The sequence below is a fragment of the Morchella sextelata genome (genome assembly GCF_020137385.1).
Source record: "Morchella sextelata strain SCLS chromosome Unknown scls_31, whole genome shotgun sequence".
Lineage (NCBI taxonomy): Eukaryota > Fungi > Ascomycota > Pezizomycetes > Pezizales > Morchellaceae > Morchella > Morchella sextelata.
Genome location: NW_025408646.1, coordinates 54632 through 69886, shown reverse-complemented (window position 1 = coordinate 69886; position 15255 = coordinate 54632). Strand labels below are relative to the sequence as shown.

Sequence of the window (15255 nt, the reverse complement as noted above, 5' to 3'; positions counted from 1 at the left end):
CCACCTTGCTGAAAGGTTCTAGATGGGTCTCTGCTCCTGCTCTTCCACCAGTTCTACCCCGCGGGTACATGCTCTGCTGTGGTCGAGCAACGCACTAATTGATTGGATAATAATGGAGGGTATCTGCGTTCGTATCGTGTGGCAAGACTATGTGCGTATGTATGGACGTACGGGCGCAATTTGACAGCAGCGACGTATAAATGGGTGAGCGAACGAGTTTGGAGAAAGGTAGTAAAGAAATGAGAGGTGCCGCAAGAAATCGCAATTCACAAGGTGAAGGGAGTTGAGTGAATGGCCAATCGTTAGAAGTATCGATACGGACAGTCTTCCTTTCCATCTAACTCTACGCAACTAGGACAATTCGTTTTTTTTTTCTTCTTCGCCTGGGTAGAGCAGGTCGCGGAGCGCGTTGGAAGATTCTCTTTGCGAACCTGCGCTTAGCAACCGGTACTATCCGTTTCTAGGTTGGTACATGTATAGCTTACTCGGGTACTGTATTTGTATGGCCACCATCATCATCAGAATGGCGCTTTTTCTCTCTGGTGGATGTTACCGAGATCATCACGACATGAATTTCAAGGAGGTTTATGTTTGACATCCCACAAAGTGCTGCGAGGTTCACTTTTCACAACCTGTTCTCAACCCCAAAATTGACTTTAGCATGTGTGTCCTGATCCTTGCATCATGTACACACTAGTACACGCTCTACCGGAAAATCTCACTTATCTATGTCTTGTGCGCACTTTATCTAATCTAATCACTAATTTCTTATCAATCGCATCAGTACAGCATCAGAGGCGTACGCAGCGGTGAGGTCATAAATCACGACCCAAGCCACCCCAAGACAAGTATCTAGAGTAATCCTGTTTCTTGCGGAATTTCAGAGGGGTTGAGCCGTCTATATAAACACTTTGTGCTTCCATCATAGACCCACATCCCTCTGCATAACCACATCTTATACCATATTAATAGTTCAAGAACTTCGTTCATAAACTATCACTCACCTCTCGATATCACTCACAAGCAATTATTCGAACCATATAATTATATAACAATAATGTCGTATACCAAAAGTACTCGCGACAGTGGCCTTGGGCTTAATGAGGATTTCGCCCCTCCACCTGGTCCTCCACCTCCAATAATGCCCGAAGGATGGGTCGCACGTTTTGATGAGCGCTACCAACGCTTCTACTATGTCAACACCTACACAAAACAATCACAATGGGAGAAGCCGCCGGGGACTATTGACCCTCCTGCTCTAGGTATATCCTAAAATGTCCTGCTCACAAAAGAAATTTACTGATCGAAAATTAGGTCGGAGTCCCACTGATTTCGACCGTCCACCGCCTATAACAGCGAAAGTAGCCGCCGCGAAGACCGGCCGGTAACCCCAACTCCTCAACAGAAATATGAATCTCTCCTCCCTCCACAGCCTCAACAGCAGCAGCAACAATACCTACAACCTCCTCGACCCCAGACTTCAACTTCAGGCTCAAGTTCTCCTTCGCGAGGGCTTAGCGGGCGCTTGTCATCGTTTCTAAAATCACATGCTGCCAAGTCGCCCCGACCACAGCAGCAGCAATACTACTATCAGCAGCAGCAGCTTCCGGTATACTATGGCGGTGGTGGAGGCATGATGGGAGGACAGAGAAGACCGGGAATGGGTGCCGGTGGCGCGGCAGCGTTAGGTGTAGGTGGTGGTTTGTTAGGAGGTATGTTGTTGGCAGACGCGATGGATGATCATCAATACGATCAAGGCTTTGAGGATGGACAGGATTATGGCGGTGGTGGGGAATTTGGTGGTGATATGGATTTTGGTGGAGGCGACTTTAAGTAAATGACGATGGTGGCATGTAAGATATATCAGTGTTGGCGTTTTTTTGTCAGGATCTGGGTTCGGCTTTTGGGTACAGATGAATCACATACATATAAATGTACGATATACGTATAAATTGTTAAAAATTAAGCTATGCGGGGTATGAATGTCAATAGCTGATGGTATCTGGACCGTCGGTCACCACCATCTCGATGTCAAGAATGCCCAACGTACTCTACAGGCCAAGCACCCGAGTGATAACCTGTGAAACTAAGCGCAAAAGCGTAACAGCAATCAAAAGTTCCCGGATGTATATAGGGGATAGACTCCTAGCCTACTACGTCTGCAACACAAAAGGCCAGGGTGTTGCGAAACAAAAATATAATTGTTTATTTGTATTTTAGCTTCATAATCAATTCAAGTTCCACTATTTTTCTTTTCCGTCCTTTCGACAGCTTAACGTATGTGTCCATCACTTGCGGCGCATATTCTCCCATTTTATCTGAGAATGCATATATAAGATGCATATGTGAAGAAAAGATCAGTAATAAATCATAAAGGGCTTTTTTTTCTTTCTTCTTTTCTATTCTTTATATTAGCCGTCAGTATAGAATAGATCTACCTGTACTAGGTAAGTACATGTATTTAGACCAGGTCGGAACTTGCGGGCAACGTCTAATATTATAGAGATAAAGAATTTATCTGTTAAAATAATGCCCTATCCCTATTAACACTAATTATTGATAATATACAGTGAAAATAATGCCCTGCATGAATGATATGTAATCTATACATTGTATAATAATGGGCACCCAGATCTCCCGCTCTCTCTGAAGTTATAACTACATATCGAGCTGGAGCTTTACATAGGATCCCAATGAAGCTTTTGAAGTAGCTATGTAATTATTTTGGATTAGTCGGCGAAGCAAACAGTTATAAAGATAAACTAGAAACTCACCGAGAAGCTCTCGAATGGTACTCCTCTCCATTCCCGGCCACTTTTCCCTTTTCCGCTCAACGTGATCGAATCACTGTAGAACTGGGGATCAAAGTCCAGCAGCTCTCCCCATGCCACCAAAAGCCTCCTCCAATAACAGTTGGTCGCGGCAGGACTCAAGTACCTCCTCCAAATCTCCCTACTCCTCGCTGCGATCTCTTCGGCCTTTGCAGGATTCTTCATCAAAAATTCAATCTTCTCCTCCAAATCGCTCCAATCTCTCTTGATCTCTACAAAGTTTTGTAGTGGTCCCTGTGAAACCATGAGTGGATGGTAATGCTGAACCCAGTTCAATTTATGGGCAATGATGACAGAGTGGCAAGCTTGCAGATACTTGAGTCTCCCGCTGTAACTGTATCCCTCCACATGTGCCAGGAATTTATACCGGCAGTGGTCTGCCATCGTCAAAAGGTCGTTTTTAACACTTTCCGGATTTCCCCAATCCACAGTTTTAATGTTGGACCACGGCTTATCCTTCGTGGCATCAAACAGGCCTTTCCTTATATCCAACCCCAAGTCTGCACCACGCCAAACCAATTTGTTTTCCTTCCCATCAAGTGAATATCTCCCGTCTCTAGGTGATATATATTCCGCATCGACATCGTCAGCTTTGAGGAGAGCCTCGATAAAAGAGCCAACTTTGGGCTCAGGCCATGACCAGTGACCAAAGTCAGGCATGAGCCAGGTGCTATTGGTTGTTTCTCCAACGTCCCGAGCGAACGCCCAGGCAAGGTAGCCCCCCTCAAGTTTATCCCCAGTGGCAAGAGCAAACTCGCTATTAGGAAGAGGGTGTGGACTGGTGATTATGGCTTGGTGGAGGGAATGGAGAGTTGCGAGACGGCGAGAATGATACCGTCGTTTGCAGTAATCACATAAAGCTGCATATTGCGTTAATGGTGCTGACAAGTAGGCGCTCCAGAACAATAATACCTGGTTATCACGAATCATCGCCCTGATATATCCGTAAGAGTTTTCAAACTCGAGCTTCTCTAGCTCATCGAGTCGTATTTTTCGACTTTTTCTTCCCGCTACCATCCTATCAATCTCAACAAACAATCCTGGAAATGCAACTTCGCACTGATCATTTGACATGGCTAGATTCTTCGCGTTGATATCTGACTGGAGGTGTCTTGATCCACATTGTCCTGAAAATGGGACTGATGAGCACCCAGAGGATAATGAAGTATTTAAAAAGTATAAGAATAGGAAAAATGCGGCAAGCCAGAACGAAACGAGGAGAACACTCGGCCGCGGCTGCGAAATTCGAAGGAGACCAAGCATGGTGAAAAACGAGCGAATGGCCTGGTCTGGCCTGGGTTAGCGTACAGTGGTGGTTGTTCTTTTCTGTATTGAACACTGGGATAGCTGCCCAGGGGCGTAGGGGGGAAGGGAATTGGGCCAATTTAGTACCACTCGTCTCACCCCCCTTCTCCGTCTAGAGTCACCTATCTAGTAATTTCCTATATATACGTTTCCCTCACCCGTAGCCCGTAGCCCATAGGCGCTAAGATCAAGGCATTATTACATGTATATAGGGTCTTTTATGGCTTCATGTGTAACACCCGTATACGTATTATCTCAGACGGCTGCATGACCATCCGTGGTTCTAACCAGTCAACCTACAGCAGTGCCGAACACACGTACACCTATGCCTCTCCGCCAGTTGCCGTTTCTCTTGGCAATACTTGATCTGGGCAATGAACTTCCAGGCTTGGAATCTTCTTCTTGATATTAGAAACTGGTTTTATTGATCATTGCCAGGAGAAACGGCGACTGAGTGGTTACGGCCATTTGCGGGCCTATTAATATAAGAACGGCGTTCTTTGTTAAATTTTTAGTTTTCACGGCGTCATCTTTATGCTAAGAAGCCGCGAAAATCAAAAGAATACAAATATGAGAATGGTAGTCATTAATTTTGCTAAATCTGACCGTTGCCCTAGGCCTAAACTATCTATTTGGGGAAGAACTACGCAAAACGAATTGACTCCACTTTGGCTCTACTGCAGCGGTTCACGTGAGCGACTGCTGCACAAGATTTTATTCTGTCTGGACATATCATCTGATCTCTGCCAAAGCTATTTTGTGCTTTGCCGCAAGTGGACAATTTTCCAGTACTAAGATCTAGACTTTAGAGGCATTAAGGGTGCCTCAACCTACTTTAATCACATCTTATAATATAGGCATTACTTCCCATAGTATTTTTTACCCAAATCAGGTGTACGTAGCTAATATTTCTAAATGTAGGGCAGCTCTGATGGGATATCACTCACTTACACACTTACTAAATCACAACCTGTCCAATCTAGTATCACTCTGATCTCAGCCATGACATATCACTCACTACCGTAAAAGGCCAAAAAAAATGGATTTTTATTGGGGTTTTTATAAAAAAATAATCTAATGAATGTCGTAACTCCACCGCATGCATGCAAAACCAACAACTAAACCAATCTAAATAAGAACAATGAATGGCAGCCGGCTAGAAGCATACGTATACTCCATAGCCAGAACTCAACAGACCAGACTAAACCAAATTGCAAACCACACGAAAGAAACCCAAATGCAATATCCCCAATCACCAGCGCTCGTTCGCATACTCGCGCACCCATCCACCGGCATCCATCCGCCCACTCACTCACCAACACTCACCATTTAATACCCTGGGGCGGGGTGAATTAGACACCGCACTTGCCCGAGTCGTCAACCGGCACCCAGCTCATGGTTGTGCCAAAGGAGGTGCAGATCAGGTCCGTGACGCGGTCCTCGTCGCGGCCGCAGACGATGTTACCGACGGTTCTGCAGGAGGAGCAGCCGGCTTCGCCAGTGAATGGTTTGCCGGAGGGACACTCGGGGACGGGGGAGGTGGTGGGGGAGGTGATGGGGCTGGCGGCGACGAGGATGCCAGCGAAGGCAACGAGGAGGAGGGAGATCATGGAGATCATCTGCATTTTGAGATTGGAGGAGTGGGTTTTTGGAAGTAGATGTTTTTGTAGAGGAAGATGGAGGTAGAGAAGTAGATGATCGAAGACAATTGATAATCGAGAACTAAACTGAGTTGAGCTGAGCTGAGAACTGAAGGTAAAGATGAAGATGGTTGAGAAGGATGAGGAGGGAAGAGAATTGAGGTAGGAATTGAGAGTCCTTTATACTGAAAAATTGCTGTAGTGAGTAGAGAGATATCCCCCACACACACTTCACGACCTACAGATTTTCTGCGATCACCATCATTGTCCCGCCAAATCGTAAGAATACACGCTAGACGTCGTCAGCAGATATCATTACCACACCTCTGTGCCGGCAAGTACCTCCATTAGAAATATACTCTAATCGCAATATTCGGTCAATCATGAACAACTGAGTAATACCGAGTGAAGTATTTGGAATGTTCATGACATCAAGTGGATGTAGGCGAGTTTAGGTATATAGGTCGATACTGCTATCAAGAAAGAAAGAAAAAAGGTTTTGCAGCTTACCACGCAGTTTCTCCAATGGACGGGCTACTCCGTAGCTCACTTGCAGTATGTATGATACAGTAAAATAAGTAAAATAAGTAAATAGTAACATTACCGATCAAGTTAGAACCCCATGTGGTCGAAAATTTCCCCGGATTTGTTCTTACCTGGTGCCGACGTATGAGTCGGTATGACAATACCATCAGCCTTAGGACTGGTAACGGTGGAATCATACATACATGTACGTACCCAATCTTAAATTTACCGGCCGAAGCCATCCCCACGGTATTGGGTTATCTGTAAGACCTATATCGAGAATACTGCATGTATGTACTCGTAATTTCATTGCGTTTGTGAACATAGCTGGGTCTGCATACACCAAAATCTGGAGCCTCATGCAGGATTTTGCAGGTATGCAACCCAGTTGTGTTCACAAACGCTATGAAATTACGAGTACAAGTATTACCAAGAATACGGCGTAGAACTTTATTTGTCATTGGCGGGTAGAGTGCGTGGCTGTGTGTAAGGTAAGATGTGTGGCCATGACAACGCATGCATGCTCGGGATCGTTTGTGATTGGAGCTTAACGGGTCCGTGAGGTCAAGTAATCGCGAAAGGCGAGAAAACCTTGGCACTAGTGTCTAATAAAGGATACCATCGAGTGATATTCTATGAGGCAATTTCTTGAAGGCTAGGAGCGCTAGCTATTCGATCTCCGGTGAGAGTTGTTGAAAGTTCTCTATTATTGAGCATTAGTGGGGGTTTTACCCAACCAGGTGCTTGTAGTGTGGCCCACCATCCAAGGCTGTCATTCATTGACTGAATATATACTATATGATCGATCACAGAGAGGATTCTAGTCAAAAATCTTTGTCGGCATGATTGTTTCCAGTATGTACCTCTTCTCCCGTTGCCCTGGTCTGAAAAATATCCTCGGTTGCCCTGGTTTGAAAAAATACATGTATCTTCGGTTACCCTGGACTGAAAAAATATCTTGCGTTCACGATCATTGGCCTACCTCCCGAACCATATCATTAGCCTATATTATATTGTCAAATCCTATAGGCTTTGCTCAACAAGCGGAGTTGTTCGGCCCTGTGAGAAGCCTTTTAGCTGCACGTGTCGAACAGAAATTCGAGCACTTGGACAAAATTCCTGCACACCTTATTGGTTGAACGATTGAAGTCTCTTCCTATCCCTTAAGCTGTCGATGCTGACCCCCCCTATATATAGCAGATCTAGAGGAATTAGATTTGCATGAGAGATCTATTATTTGATAAGAGAGATAACGGGATCTGTTAATAAAGCCACGCCAAATTTGCTTTTTTTTTTTTTTGGTGGGTCAGCATTTTCGCGACAGCTTATGGGCTGCTACACTTTCTGTCTAACCCGCTCGGTTTTTGGTTCAACGCGCGCAGTTAAAAGACTCTATTATTTAACTTATCAATCATGTCGATGATAAAAATTACCTACTGTTCATCGCTAATACTCCCCATAACTATATGTAGGCAAGAAATACCAAGCCAGATCTGCACTACTCTAGGTAACCTTCCAGAATATAAGCACACCCAGCTGCAGCGCGAAATAATACGAATCCCCATCGCCAGGGATATGAGAAAATCCTTACTCCAAAGAGATAATGAAAGCGAGTACTCGGGCGTTCATTAAATGGTCGGATATCGTTGCAACCAAATCCCTACTAAGAATTCCGACCATTTAATAAACGCATGAGTACTCGTAATGCAAAAGTGCCGGTACAGTCAACATTCCAGAATACGCTTCGTCGTTTTTCCTAAGGTTTTTTTTTTCCTACTAATTTGGTAACAGGTATACGTAGGAGAGGGGTTACGTATCTCGAAGTGAAGGAATTCATCATGCTTTAAAGCCGAAATAATAAAAGGTAATTATCGAGTGCATGTAGATAGGATCTTCATATCGCGATGGAAACTCTCATGGGAGGCTGGCAGCAGCTATATCAGTCACAATATCAGAAAGTCCCAACTTTCTACATGTCGAAATGATAGTGATATGACCATAGCTGTGGTACCTATATTATAAGATGTAATTTAAGTAGGGTTGGGGCACCCTCGCCCTTGAAGTCTTGGTACTGGAAACTGTCGACCCGCAGCAAAAACACAAAATAGCCTTAGTAGAGATCAGATGATATGTTTATCAAGGATCACAGTTTTATTTTCTCGCCCGGAAACTGCTCCAGCCGCCGACCGGTTTGGACACGGACATTCTGTTTGAATGGGGCCACATACGGTGTTTAACCCGACGAGCATTCTGCCGCTAGATAACTTACCTACATCTTGTACCGCCTGTCATTGGCGTTTGGGGGGCTGGCGCCAAGCAACACAAGTGCCCAAAACATGATATGGCAGAGTGATATCTTATGTCCGAGCCTACATACATATAATCCATCTACATCTAATGCTCCGTCGACTCAATCACCTCCGGATACCTAAACCCAGCCTGCGCCCTCACGCTATCCATCGCCTCCATGACCAGCAACGACTCCTCCAATGGCATAGTCTCACTTTCCAGCTTTCCGTCCCTCAAACACCTCGCGGCCTCATCCGCCTCCCAATGCATTCCCTTGCCCGCAGGCACGGGGCACTCCACCCTCTCGGCGCCTTTCCCGGCTACAATGATTGAGTATCCCGCTGGCGCATAGGCCGGGTGGTCGACACGGATCTCGCCGAGCGTGCCTTGGATCTTGATGGCGGTGTGGTTTGTGTCCTCGGGGTCAGCGGCGACACGGATGCTACTCGTGGCGATGCCGATCGAGTTGGGGAACTTTACGATGACAGCGTTCTCGGCGTCGACGCCCGTGCGCTCGTATTTGGAGATTGTGCCGGTGATGCTGGGCGCGGATTGGGGTTTGACGGCGGCGGGGAGAGTGTGATAGAGGGTTTGGTAGACCCAGGTTAGGGAGTAGACGCCGACTATGGGGTTTACAGGTTAGTTGTGATCCTTTGGCTTTGGACTTTGTTAGGATAGATGGTGGCTTACGATCTAGTAGTACTCCTCCGGCAAGGTCAGGGTTCACCTGTGGCATATATCAGCATCTTCCATATCTGGCCGCCACTCCATTCCAAGGGCATCCCCAATTCTAGCTCACCATCCTATGCGAATCATCATACTTCTCCTCCGGTGCCTGCGCCATACTCAGATCCGCAAAGACCCTCCTAACCTCTCCGATGCGCCCCTCCTTAATCAACGACCTGATCTGCACACTGATCGGGAAGAACCTCGTCCACACCGCCTCCATCAAAAACAGCCCCTTCTTCCTCGCCAGCTCCACCAAGATCCTGGCCTGCTCCGTATTGACCGTGAACGGCTTCTCACACACCACGGGCTTGCCTGCATTTAGCGCCAGCAGGCATTGCGGGAAGTGGTGCGAGTGCGGCGTCGCAATGTAGATGATGTCGACGTTGGGGTCGGCGACGAGCTCCTCGTAGCTTCCGTAGGCGGTGCCGTTGGGCGCGCCGACGTCGGAGAGGAAGGTCTTTGCCCGCTCGAGAGAGGTGGCGGAGGCGGCTGCTTGCACGATGTGTTTGATGTCGGTCACGCCGCGGGTGCTTGGGTCGAGGACGAGGTCCTTGGAGAATTCTGAGACGGGTTAGAGGTGGTGATGCATGAGATGACACTGGGGGATATACCTCCTGCAATCCAGCCGGGGCCTGTAGCTAGCTGTTAGCTTGACGCTCTGGTAATTGATACCTGGTTATGAAGAAGGACATACCGAGGATCCCCCAACGAACAGTGTATGGCGCAGACATTATCTCAAGAATTTGCTGGTAGGTTTAAACAGTGCAAATTGAAGCAATACTTCAGTAAACAGTTTGGGAGCTCCATCTCTATTTATATCCACTGCCCCTCACTGGCACTAGAGGCGGGGATCCGGGCGTCGTCTGTCGTCTGTCGTCTGTCGTCTGTTTACGCTTTACCCGACGCCCAGGGAAGCTCTCGCCTAAATGCGGGGAAACCAGCCCGAGGATCCGATGCTGGCTCGCCGTACGCAGTACCTGCAGCTTTAACGTCATCGGAGGGGAGCCCCGGGGAATCGCTCCGGAGGAGAGGTTTTGTTGTGTTCCCGGCTTGAGCTTCAAACTCTCTGCAGCTCCGGGAGATCGGTCTTGTCTCCGCATGGGTCATGTGGAATAGATGCTGGTGGGGATGCACAGCTAAGTACATGTATGTATCCTTGCAGATGCTCATCATGAGGTTAAAACCCGGATGCCAGTGCTTAGCAATTGGTTTCGGACTTAGGGGCTCGGATGTTTAATAACAAAGAATACCTTTTATGATATCAACGCAAGTCTGGATTCCTATAGAAACACATCGCTCGCACTCTGCTCGCAGTTTCTTTTCAGGGTAAAGTTTGGTTATGCTTCTTGGAGTGTTTTTTTATCCCTCTCTCGAAACATGTGGGACCGGTCATTGGCCGTTTGGCCAGAAACAGTAGTAACTGAAATCGAAGCACACACTCAAATGGGAATCGACAACAGTAATTTTTTCAAATTTAATACGTTTATCTCAATTGAGAGTACCTACATACATGTAACTACATGTACTATGGCGATTTGGTTTTGGGACTAGATAACGAGGAACTGTACAAATCAGTCGACCAAGTTAGTGCAAGATAGAGGGATGAGCGCCGATTGACCTGCCATGACGCACACCTCAATGCGCAATATACTATCTAAGACACAGCGCTCTCTAGGCTGTCGGAGTCACGACGGTTCGGGCTGCTCGGGGTTTTTTTTAAACGGCGACGACGAATGTTGTGGGTGAATGTTAGTTCCTTGGGACGATGAGAATGTAGATGGTGTATATGTTGATTATTCTGAGAGCCTTTTCAGATGGATTTGATCTAGCTATTTTATGGGTGTGGTGTTCACTAGTATCATCTACTTTGGGGAGTTTAAGCGTGTTTCCGTTTATGGGATCGGTTGAAGATATATGTGATGATATGGGGTTATGTGTTGTGGTCGGGAGGAGGTGTAGGATTTCTTCTTCTTCAACATGACGCGGAGTGATCTCCCTCCTGTAGTTTAGGCTGTTTCTCAGCTAAATGTATTCCGTATTCGATGCGGGATTAGCATTTCCATAGGTTTTCTATTAATTACCGCTAGCGACTTCCTCTGAAAGGGGATTCCTGTGCTCTATCGCTTCGAGGATGAGGAACATTGAGTATATGTTCCTTATTATACGTTTCCAGTAGTCTCCACGATTAATCTCTAAGGAATTATCGTTGTCGATTCTTAGGTATTGGAATAATCCAGTCACTGTGAATAAAGGGAAGAACTCTTGACTAAGTACCAGTGTGGCAATGAGGTAGAGGTGAGATAAGATAGTGAACTGTTGGTTATGGATAAGTTGAACGTACATAGGGTACTTCGGCAGAGGAGGTATGCGACATTTCGATTAATTATTAGTACCACCCCCTAGCTACCCGCTCCCAAGGCCCTCCGTAATAACCCCACCTCCCATCACCGCCTCTCCAGCTCAATCTCCACCCACCTCTCCAACGCCACCTGCTCCTCCTGCACATACCCGCCAAACAACCCCGGACACCCCTCCACCAGCACACACGCCACCAGATGCACACACACCGGCACATCCCCCTCTCCGCGCATCCTACCCCCCCATAACCCGCCTTCTTCTCCCGTCCCCATCACTTCCCCCGCTTCACCCCCGGCCCCCCGCCGCCCAAACGCGGCCCACGCAAATGCCCCACAGCTGCACCACCACGCCGCAGGACGCACCACGTGTACCGTGGCAGAAGAGGACGATGAGACGAAGTATGCGTATTTCTTGCTGTGCGGGGCGGGGCGGCAGCGGTGCACGCGGCGGTGGTCGAGGAGGTCGAGGGCGGGGAGGAGCGTGCTCGGGAGGAGGTGGGAGAGCGTTAGGAGGAGGTCTTGGGATGAGGGTGGGAGGGTGTGGAGGGTGTTGGGGTCGGGAGAGGCGGGGGTGGGGTGCTGCTGGTGCAGGGTGGTGAGGAGGGTGCTGAGGAGGTGGCGGGGGGTGGGGAGTGACATGGTGGTGGGTTGGTGAAGGTGGGAGTGAGGCTTGTTGTGGGATTTGATTATGTAAGTTGGCCTTGGGTTTGAGGTGTGTCTTCTGCTGGTGGTAGGAGTTCCCAGGCGAGAAAACTGTGCATGCAAGAGTAACTGTTTATTAAGGACCACGCAGTAGTATAAACAAGCCAATAACTGCTGATTCCGTGGGGTGCTAGTTGGGAGGAGGCGGCGGTCAGGGTTAGGTGTATGTCGAGGAAATGATCGGAATGCAGGAAACTCCAAGGATGTCAAAGCTTTGCCTTTTCGCAATGGGGTATATCCGTAGTTTCACTGTTCGGGAGAGGAAGATATATGAGGTTGTCTGTAGTGCTGGTGTGTCGTTGACGAGTTTCCGGACGAGTGGTTGCTAGCATGCTGTCAAGACAACATATAGAGGCATTGTCTTTCCTATGTCATGATCAAGGCTCGACCCGAGCAGCTGATTTCTGGTTTATTCAGTCTCGTAGAGGTGCGCAGTAGATTGCTGAATATCAATTCTTTACAGTTTGACCTTGTGACTTAGGGGATGGACTAAGCTAGCGGTATAACCGGGCCGGGTCTCAATCTTTGATCACCCCGTAGTACAAATAAGCTTAGTTTATTTAAACTACACGGCTTAGTTTATATTAAACTACGGTTGTACTTTAAAATAGACTAAGTCTACCATAGAAGTTTAGTTAGTAAGGTGCAGTTAACTTAGGCTCCGTTTGGATGACCCGGTTTATTGGGTTTATTAGGTTTATTGGCAACTTCTATAGAAAGAAAAATAAACTGGATGTTTGGAAAACCACAATAAACAGAATCTGAACTTCTATGGATTGCAATAAACCCGGAAAAAAATAATCAGCTCCAGAGGTGAATCTTGAAAAATAAACCGGAGCAAGTGGCTCACATGCGACAACACCACGCACCCACCCCCATATCACTAACTTCAATATTTGAAGTTTCTCACAACTGTCGCCCTCTTCTATTAATACAAAAGCCAAAAAAAAATTTGTGAATATTTTGGCACTAGGCCATTACAGCAAACAGGTTGGTTTAATTTCACTTTCCATGGATTCGGTTTATTCTCGGTTTATTGAAATTTTCTACAGAAGTGAAAACACAGAAAAATCAACCGGTGTGCGTCCAAACGGAGCCTTACACTATTTTAAACCAAGGCATAGTTTGAATGTAGTTTAACCTTAGTTTATTTAAAACTACACCTTTGTCTAAACCACACTACTTCATAGTTTAAAAGGTGTTTCTCTAGGGTATAAGAATAGATGATTAAGTCGTTTAGCAAGATTTTGGTTGAAATTTTTAACTTTACGCTAGTGAAACCTTATTTCTGATCCTCCAGCTATAAAGCTACCTCTCCCCCCACCTCTTCTCTCCAAAACCTCGGCATCATTCTCGTCATTCTCATCATCGTCATCACTACCACCATCATCACCAGTAACAAGTAGGTAGGTCAGATCCATCATGATCATGCCAATTGGTATAGCCACCACTAATAGCGGGAGCAGCAGCAACGGTACAGCAGCAGCAACGGTACAGCAGCAATGGTGACAGCAGAAATGGTGGCAGCAGCAGCAGTGGACAGAGATATATATACCGTACCCGTAGGAAATAATAATTGAGAAGTAAAACAATAAATAAAGAAAAGGTCATTTAGCTCTAAACGACTAGTCATTTATTAACGGTGGTCATATAAATGACGATTTTAAAAGACCCGGTCATTTAGTCACTATATGACTTCGTCAGGTTTATATAATAAAAGACTTAGTCACTTATCTTATGCTCCTAGAGTTTATCTTAAACTACAATTTAGTTTAAGATAGACGACGTTTTCAGATCAATTGAGAAAACTCGGGCTCTCCTAACTCTAAGAAAACCGCCGATAAAGTCCAACACGTGGTCGGTGCTTGATAAGAATAGCTTAAACCCCACAGAAACTAAAGGCTGGTTCAAAATCTCGGCTTATCCAAATCTCGGCTTGTCCACTGACAGATCCACTGTGGCCCACACACACGCGCCCCTAGTGTTTAGGTTGGGGCATCAAACCGGATAACAAAACCAACGGTTACCTACTGAAAGGGTTGAAGAGAATCAAGAGTGCTATTATTGTGGACCTGAATTCTGATAATATCCTCATGACTTAACCATTGAAGGCTATCATCTAGAAGCTTCAGGGCGGAGGACTGGCCGATGAGAATGAGCTAGCAAATAGCCTCGAGGGCGAGTTCAACGTCGTTTAATGCTCACCCTATAATGGCTATGGGTGCGCTCGATTAGCTATATACTTTGGGTTTAAGGGGATAGAGGAGGCCTTACTTGGGTTTTTAGACAGCTATGAGCACAGCATCATTACATGGGGTGTGGTGTTTGCCTATCTTATGCGAGGGGCGTTTCTGTGGCTAAAGCGCTGACCATATGTCTGTCAGTTAATGTGTAAACGTTGCATATAATAATATGAGCGCTTTAGGCACATAGAATCTAAATGAATTGTTGAATCAACCTTCTTTGACTAGTGGAAGACCGAGTGATGTTTGGTGACACAGCTAATACTAACCTCCCCTCGTGAGGGGCATAAAGTTCGGCGTGGCAAGAGATCATCACCAAGCTGGGACTATATACGTGTATCGTGTCGTGATAGAACATACGTACTTAATTGTTGGGGGTTGATCGAACAGTGAGATCGCGAGGGTTAGGTTTCCGGTTCGTCTTGGCACTGATAGTGTCAAGTACCAATCCTGGGCACGGTACAACATGGGCGAGTGGTCTAATCGGTAGACTGCTCGTCGGGTTAGACACCGAGTGTTTGTGCTCAGGGCGACGGAAGGCTCTGGGTTCAAGCCGGGGGTGGGAGTAGTAACTGGAGTTAATCGCCGGTTGCAGTACTTTTTGTTCTTTTTTGTGTGAAGCGGAGAAAATAAA

General features: G+C 46.5%; 5 protein-coding genes across 5 annotated transcripts; 1 reads left to right on the top strand and 4 right to left on the bottom strand.

Annotated features, from left to right (window-relative positions):
• Positions 1 to 1057: 1057 nt before the first annotated feature.
• Positions 1058 to 1837, top strand: H6S33_009816 (uncharacterized protein; the record flags this gene model as incomplete). The annotated part of the gene is made up of 3 exons (XM_044841246.1): positions 1058 to 1262; positions 1315 to 1361; positions 1433 to 1837. 3 exons carry the CDS (start codon positions 1058 to 1060, stop codon positions 1835 to 1837), a joined length of 657 nt encoding a protein of 218 aa, XP_044687524.1.
• A 925-nt stretch (positions 1838 to 2762) lies between these two features.
• Positions 2763 to 3905, bottom strand: H6S33_009815 (uncharacterized protein; the record flags this gene model as incomplete). The annotated part of the gene is made up of 1 exon (XM_044841245.1): positions 2763 to 3905. One exon carries the CDS (start codon positions 3903 to 3905, stop codon positions 2763 to 2765), a length of 1143 nt encoding a protein of 380 aa, XP_044687523.1.
• Positions 3906 to 5488: 1583 nt separating this feature from the next.
• Positions 5489 to 5761, bottom strand: H6S33_009814 (uncharacterized protein; the record flags this gene model as incomplete). Its single annotated transcript, XM_044841244.1, has 1 exon — positions 5489 to 5761. One exon carries the CDS (start codon positions 5759 to 5761, stop codon positions 5489 to 5491), a length of 273 nt encoding a protein of 90 aa, XP_044687522.1.
• A 2934-nt stretch (positions 5762 to 8695) lies between these two features.
• On the bottom strand, positions 8696 to 10050 carry H6S33_009813 (uncharacterized protein; the record flags this gene model as incomplete). The annotated part of the gene is made up of 5 exons (XM_044841243.1): positions 8696 to 9213; positions 9281 to 9317; positions 9390 to 9880; positions 9931 to 9951; positions 10014 to 10050. The coding sequence occupies 5 exons, from the start codon at positions 10048 to 10050 to the stop codon at positions 8696 to 8698; spliced, it is 1104 nt and encodes a 367-aa protein (XP_044687521.1).
• A 1713-nt stretch (positions 10051 to 11763) lies between these two features.
• Positions 11764 to 12315, bottom strand: H6S33_009812 (uncharacterized protein; the record flags this gene model as incomplete). Its single annotated transcript, XM_044841242.1, has 1 exon — positions 11764 to 12315. The coding sequence occupies one exon, from the start codon at positions 12313 to 12315 to the stop codon at positions 11764 to 11766; it is 552 nt and encodes a 183-aa protein (XP_044687520.1).
• Positions 12316 to 15255: the final 2940 nt, after the last annotated feature.